Raw genomic sequence first — 7,202 nt, 5'->3', positions numbered from 1 at the left:
CTTAATCTTTGTCATGATGGGTCCCTTTTAAAGGACTTTTATTAGTTCCTTGCTGCACAGATATTTGGGTCTTCCAAGTAAGGCCATGACAATGCACCTGATTTCTTAAAGAAATGAATTGTTACATAAGGATCCATAAAGAGATGAATCAGTCCATAAAATTTTCTTCTTATTAAATATCATTCTTGATATCAATATAATCAGCTTTAAAGATAGGAAAGTAAGCTAAGGTTCTGTCTGTCTTTTTGAATCCATAGGCTGTCCATCTGGCCCAGGCAAGCTTCCAGATTGAAGCCTTCGGCTCCAAATTCATTCTTGACCTCACACTGAACAAGTAAGTATTTAGTTATGATCCTGTTAAGAAGTAAGTGCGGTAACACTCTACTTCATGATAATATTTTAGTCAAAGTAAAATGTCTGTTGTTGAAGCAACCGATATTTTATAGCTGATTATATGTCATATAGCACCTAAAGAAAAATATAAAAGTCTGAAGTTAATTCTCTTAATAATAATAATGTCTTTTTATTCCTGAAAGAAGAGGCATTTAACATTTAATTTGTTAAAAATCTCAAATACAGTTCTCAGATATTGTGATTTTAAATGGAACAAATATTTAAAGTAATGCTAGTTAATTAAGTGCTAACTATAATCTTTACAATATATAGCAAGCATGATAAATTACTGACTCAAGTATAGTTAGACTTCAGTCTAGAAATTCCACTTTACCTTTCAGTATGCAATTCACACGACTTCTGTGTGAAGAACAGAAGAACAGAAGAAAATGATGACTGGCAAATACCTATTTTGAGAAGGTTCTTCGCTTCGTAATTTGCTCTAATACAGTTGGTTAGAAATTTTGGTCCTGATGAAGATTTACCCGATTTTTCTCCGAGCATGTGTTTATGTTGATATTTAAATGCTATTTCCCAAGTTGGAACCAATTGCACAGATGTCTTTGTACAAAGCACGAACAAGAGCTGTTGCCTTAAGCAGGGCTCTTCAGCCTCGAATTGAGCCAGCAGTGAGCCTTTCTTTGGTGAAAGAACTTTCCGGCATGGTTTTCTTTAGTTTAAGAAGCTCCAGTCAATATTTTAAACTCTCATCAGTATTTTGACCAAGACTGCATTTTTGTCAGAAAAATACCACGTAATGCTATCAGACACTATAATGTGGGTGACCACAGTCAATATCTGAGAGATTGCAGAAGACTATAAAGAACAACTATTAAATTTCTTGTGTGCCAAATTCTGTGAGCTCTGCAGAAAAAAAGATGCAGGGTCAGCTTGGGTGCTCCTTACTCAAGTGTAATTGCAGCTTTAAGTAAGAATGAATCAGCAGAACTCAGGATTTCCTGTGTTGAAGATACTGCAGGTTTTCCTCTTTGAGTCTGCTGAGCATTGGTTGAGCTCCTTTTCACCATGCTGGGTCAGCACTGTGCCTGCGAAAGGGTCATATGGGGACATCCAGGGTACTTAGAGGTCTGGAGACACATCAGAAAATTATTTACCGCTAATAGTTAACATGCAGAGGAATCAAATTGAGCACCTACTATGAGCAGTCTTTGCCTTAAGGAGCTTATAGTCTACTTGGGAGAGGTTAATAGATAAACGTATAATTTTAGAGCAGTGTGAAATTGGTTGTGCTGGAGATAAACATGGAATGCTATGGTAGCACTAGAGAGAGGAAGCTCTCCAGGCTGGAGGAGTGTGAAAAGGCATCTTAGGAAAGGTGATGCTTGAGCTAAATCTTGGAGGGCAAGTGCTAGTGAGGAAGGGAAGTGTTGGGGATGGATGGGTGAGAGAGGGAGAGAGAGAGAGAGAGAGAGAGAGAAAATGGAGAATTGTGTTCTAGGCAGAGGAGAGAGTGTGTGCTAAGGAGAAGGGCCATGTAGCAGTGGGGCATGTTAAAGGGAGCATGAGTCTTTTGTTGAATTTCTTGGTAAATTACAAGGTTGAGGGAGGTGAGTCAGAAGAGGTAGGCCCAGGGACAGCTCAACTCATGCAAGATCTTGTATGTCATGCTCAGTGCTGGGCTATTATCCCCTAGACTGTGAAAAATGAAGTAAGCAGATAAACAGAAGTTCTGTTCTCAGGAAGTGCTAAAAGGCATGGAGAGGGAATGCTTTTAAGGCGTCTTCGATTGATAAAAATCATTAGGATTGCTTTGATGTGGGTGACAAGGCAGAAAGAAGGGTTAAAGTTAACAGGTACCTTGATTGCATAGCTGGGTGGAAGGTGGTATCGAGGTGAAATGGGCAGCACAGGGCAAAAAGAGGTTAAATGGTGAAGAGAAAAGAATGTGAAATCAGAGTAGACATAATTGATTTGAGGGGCTTTGGGACATACATGAAGCCATGTCTAGGCAGTAGGTGGATATAACAGTCTAAAGCTCAGGGAAGAGGTGGGGGCTAGAGATAGTAGAGTTGAAAGTAGTTTCCATATGAATGTTAATGACAAACGTGGTTGTGAATGAGACCATGTTCATTCAGGAAGGGTGGGTAAAATAAGGAGAGCGTAAGTTGGGAAGATTGTTACGGGTTGAGAGGAAGAGGAGCCAATGAAGGGACAGAGAATGAGTGATCAGAGTAGTGGGAGGAGAATCAGGAGCATGATTGAATAGAGAGTTTCAAAACAGAAAGTTGTGATGTATAGCCTCACGTGCAGCAGAATGATCTAGTGAGATAACGGGCAAAGATTGCCTTTGTATTTACCTATTAAGTAATCACTGATGGTCTGAAGGCAGCAGTTTCCATAAAGTTTGGGGCAGAAACCAGGTTACAGTGGGCTGGGAGTGACTGAGAGGAGATGGTTTGGAGACAGCATTGCTCATTGGGTAAGTTTGGGTGAGAAGGAAAGAGAGCTAGCATAGTAGCCAGAAGAAGACATTGGGGTCTAGGAAGGGGTTTTCAGGGATAACAGAGCAAGTGTTACGCTGACAAATGGAGATGTCAAGAGTGAGAGATGAAGATACAGGAGAGAGGAGATAATTTATGGAGCAGATCTGGGTGAAGATAGAAGGGGTGAGAGCGAGAGCACAAGGGCAACTTAGGTTTGAACCAGGAGAGAGTTCATTCCTAACGTGCATGAAGGTATTAGGGCATATGCAGGTAGAGATAAGCTTGTAGGAGAAGGGATGGAGTTCAGTGCATCTCTGAAGATTTCTTTCTTCTTGGAGACAGCATTATCTATCATTGGGATGGAGAAGGAGGGTGGGTTGGGCTTGAGGAAAATGATGAAAGTTTAGGCTAACACGGAGAGAAATGGGTGAGGAAGCTCACCAACGTCATGTTAAAGAACTTAGGAGCAATCTTCATTAGAAGTCATATGTTATGTGTTGGTCTTTGTGTCATTGTACCTGATGGTGTTTTATTTTATTTTTTTAACCTGGAGTGCTCAGTAACTCCGTCACTGCACTGTGTGGGGGAGGAATGTAGATTGTAGTGTGGATGTTTTCTGGTTCACTTTTTCTGGTGGTGACTCAGAGGAAGAGCAGTGGAGACAGAGCTCTTTGAATACTGGTGAATAACTAGGGTAGTTTGCTATCAGGATCCAGTTTGGGTAAGAATGGAGATGAGGTCAAGAGGACCAGGAAAAAATGGAGGTCTCTATAGGGACAAGTAAATGCAGTGAGAGGGAGACCGTGAGACCCATAATCACATGGTGTCTCCCCTGTTCAGAGTCCCGAGCCTTCTGAGCGCAACGTGTGTGTGCAATGCTCGCATGAACTCCGGAGACAAGGGAATTGGGTAAGAGTGTGACAAGTGTTGGCCAGGGTGGGTCTCTACTTTAAATAACTTTCGATGGCTGTGATTCACTAAATTTCAATGGCTGCTCCATTAGAATGAACGTAAAGATTCAAGAGAATTTTTAAAATCAGTCATGGAGAAAGAGCTTCTGAGCAAAGAGGAATCTCATTTCCACCAAAGGGTGGTCGTTGCCACACTATTTACAACAATTTTAAATTGTTAAGGTGGGGAAGGGCAAAAGGTGTAGGATAGGTATACGAGCTCAGTGAAGGAAAGAAAGCATTAAGGTGTTAACATAAACTAATCAAAGTGGTATCTGCAGAATCTAAATGGTTAATGACCTCACCAGGGTTGGACTGCCAGCTTGTGAACACTACCCTGTTGTGAGTTCCTGGGAGGAGAGCTTTCTGAGTCTGCGCTTTCATGGATTGAACAACTGAGGCCTTGGCTTGCTGAGGCATCTCACGGCAGTGGTGCGTGTTTTAATTTAGCCGACAAATATTGAGTGAGCGTCTGCTCTATGCCTGCAATTGCCCTAGGTGCTGATGCTGCTGGGGGTGAAATAGACAAGTTCGCTGTCTCCCCTCATGGAGCTTTGTTCCAGGGGAAGACAGACAGTGAACCACTAAATAAAGACGAGTGCACTGAAAAACATATAGCTGGGCTACGTGATGGAAAGAGACTTCAGCTGGGAGTGGCCAGTGTGGTTTAGATGTCACAGAAGCCAGAGGGTCTCTCTGAGGAGGGACATTGAGCTGAGACCTGATCATCCAAGATGAGACACCACATGAGGCTGGAAGGTGAGAAGGTTCCACTCAGCTGGGACTGTGAGACAGCAAGTGCTGAGGAGAATGTGGGATGTTCAAGAAGGACCAAGGCTGATGTGACTGGAGTGCAGCGGGGGGCAGGGGATGGTGGGAGACTGAGGAGATGAGGTCAGAGAGGATGCCATGTAGCCAGACCGTGAAGGGCCGTTGTCCACGGGGAGGCATTTGGGTAGGACGCCACTGGAGGGCAGGAAGCATGGGCATCACACCATTCGGTTTACATTTTTTTAGCCCCAAAAGTCCTAGTTGTGGCTTCAGAGGATCTTTTGTCATCCTTTCAGGATACTCCCCTTTTCAATTTTGTTTTTTTTTTTCTCTAGAACGACCATTGTTCCAAGTTACATAAGGTTTAAAAAGGACTACTAGATTAACAATTCTGTTTCTTTTTTGCCTGTACCCCGTGGCATGTGGGATCTCCAGGGATCCAACCCATGTCCTCTGCAGTGGAAGCACAGATTCTTAACCACTGGACCGCCAGGGAAGTCCCCAGCAATTCTTAATGTGTGTTGTTGATCCTTGGAAGTCCTCAGGGAGTCTGAGGATTGTCTCTCCGATATGTGTGATTGAAATTATGCCATATTACCTATAGTTAAATGTGCTGGCATCTTCAGCAAACGTTAATTGGGAATAATTGTGATCAGGGTTACATAATGGTCGAGAGCATAGGTTCTGGAGTCAAACAGACCTGGGTTTGAATCTGGAGGCTGTCATTTACTAGCTGTGTGACCTTGGGCAAATTTCTTAACTTCTTTTTTAGTAATAGTTTGAGATACAATTGACACACCATGAAATTCACTCCTTTAAAGTGTTCCCTTCAGTGGTTTTTATTATATTCACAGAGTTGTGCAGTTATTACCACCATCTAATTCCAGAGCATTTTTGTTGCCCCAGAAAGAAACCCTGTATCTATAGCAGTCACATCCCCTCCCCCCAAGCTTCTGGTAACCACTCATCTACTTTCTGTTGCTATGAATTTTCTTATTCTGGACATTTTATATAAATGGATTTATACAACTTGTGACCTTTTGTGATTGGCTTCTTTACGTAGTGTAATATTTTCAAGGTTCATTTATGTTGTAGCTGAATAATATGCCATTGTATGGATATATTCTTAGCTTCTTAAGCTTTAGTTTCCTTTTTAAGCTATAGGTTGTTGTAAGGACTAACTAAGATAATGTGTGGTACTTATACATGTCTGCTAATTGGAAAGGCATGCTCCATGCTGTGGACTGAATTCCCCCTAAAATTCCTATGTTTAAGCCTTAACCTGCAATATGACTGTATTTGGAGATAGAGCCTCCAAGGAGGTAATTAAGGTTAAATGAGGTCATATGGTGGAGCCTTGATCTGATAGGATTAGTGTTATTATAAGATAGACACCAGAGAGTTTGCTCCCTCTCTCTCTGCCATGTGAGGACACAGCAAGAAGGCAGCCATCTGCAAGCCAGGAAGAGAGTCCTCACCAGGAACTGAATCAGCCAGCATCTTGTTCTTGGATTTCTAGTCTCCAGAAGTATGAGAAATAGATTTCTGTTGTTTAACCACCCAGTTTATGGTATCTTTGTTCTGATTTTGGGGAGTATTTGATTTAAGATGGATACCTAGAAAATGTTGATTTAAAGAAATATATGCCCACAGTAGTTTGCTCATGAAATGTAGTTCATGCAATGCTTTTGAAAGAAGAAAACAGCCACATTGATGTAGTTTCAGCTAGATTAAATGAAGACCCTGGCTTTCGTGCTGATTAACGTGGTTAATTCATTCTTTATTCAGCCAACAAACATTTATTGAGCATCTAGTTTGTGTAAGGTACTGTGCTGAGCAACCCAGGGAATTCAGAGCTGTGTAAAAGAATCCCTCCTCTCCAAGAGCCCATAGCAGAGAAAAGAGATTAAAGTATATACAAATTATAGTAAACATGATAGGAAGTGACTTGGGAAGCCTTGGTGTTGGAAGGTTTTATGGGGAAGATGAGATTTAATGTTTTTCTTAAAGGATGCTCTCTTGGTTTTGGTTCCCCTGGTAGCAGATCCTGAAGCAAGGAAATACATTTAGGGAGCTGAGGAGTGACAAGTGGAAGGGAAGGGAGCTAAAAAAGGGTGATTTCCCACATGCCCAACTGGGGCTCATTCCCACTGAGGAAACCCTGGGAGTCCATGGATTCATCCTCTAGAACATGCCAGAATATTATTGAACTGAGGGGTGAGGAAGCTGGAGTTTTGTTCACCAAGTGCCAGTCTGTTGTTGGTTGAGAGCTGTTTCTGGGAGCAATAACTTTTCAGTATGTCCCTCGTGCCTCCTCTCAGGTAGAAAAAAGACAGAAATCTTAGGTATTTCCAGTCACCTGCCTTCAGCGTGTTATGCTGAGGCCATGTGGGCAGGGCATGTTGGAGTCTGCTACAGATGCTTCGATTTGGAAAGATGTGGTAGGGAGAAAGGTGCATTTTACGTGGGGAAGTGGCAGAGCCAAGGTTTGAGAGCAGGAAAGCATCGAACCCCTGTATGAGTGAAGACTAGCGAACCCCTTCTCTCAAAGAAGCCTGAACCACCAGTCAGCAGATGGAAGGCAAGCTGCCTGCTTGGAGTCACTGGATTCAGAGGGGGAATTTCAGTCTTGTTCTGTTGACCG

General features: G+C 42.3%; 1 protein-coding gene across 1 annotated transcript in view; it reads left to right on the top strand.

Annotated features, from left to right (window-relative positions):
• ADAM23 (ADAM metallopeptidase domain 23) overlaps window positions 1–7,202 on the top strand; it is a 162,859-nt gene that overhangs the window by 44,943 nt on the left and 110,714 nt on the right. The window contains 1 exon segment of the mRNA XM_089916472.1: window positions 258–334. Within this exon segment, the coding sequence (XP_089772598.1) occupies window positions 258–334 (77 nt within the window).

Source organism: Delphinapterus leucas, chromosome 8, assembly GCF_059928025.1.
Source record: "Delphinapterus leucas isolate spDelLeu-1000000601 "Yukka" chromosome 8, BTC_Dleu_Yukka2, whole genome shotgun sequence".
Taxonomy (NCBI): Eukaryota; Metazoa; Chordata; class Mammalia; order Artiodactyla; family Monodontidae; genus Delphinapterus; species Delphinapterus leucas.
This window is presented reverse-complemented; position numbering and strand designations above follow the sequence as displayed.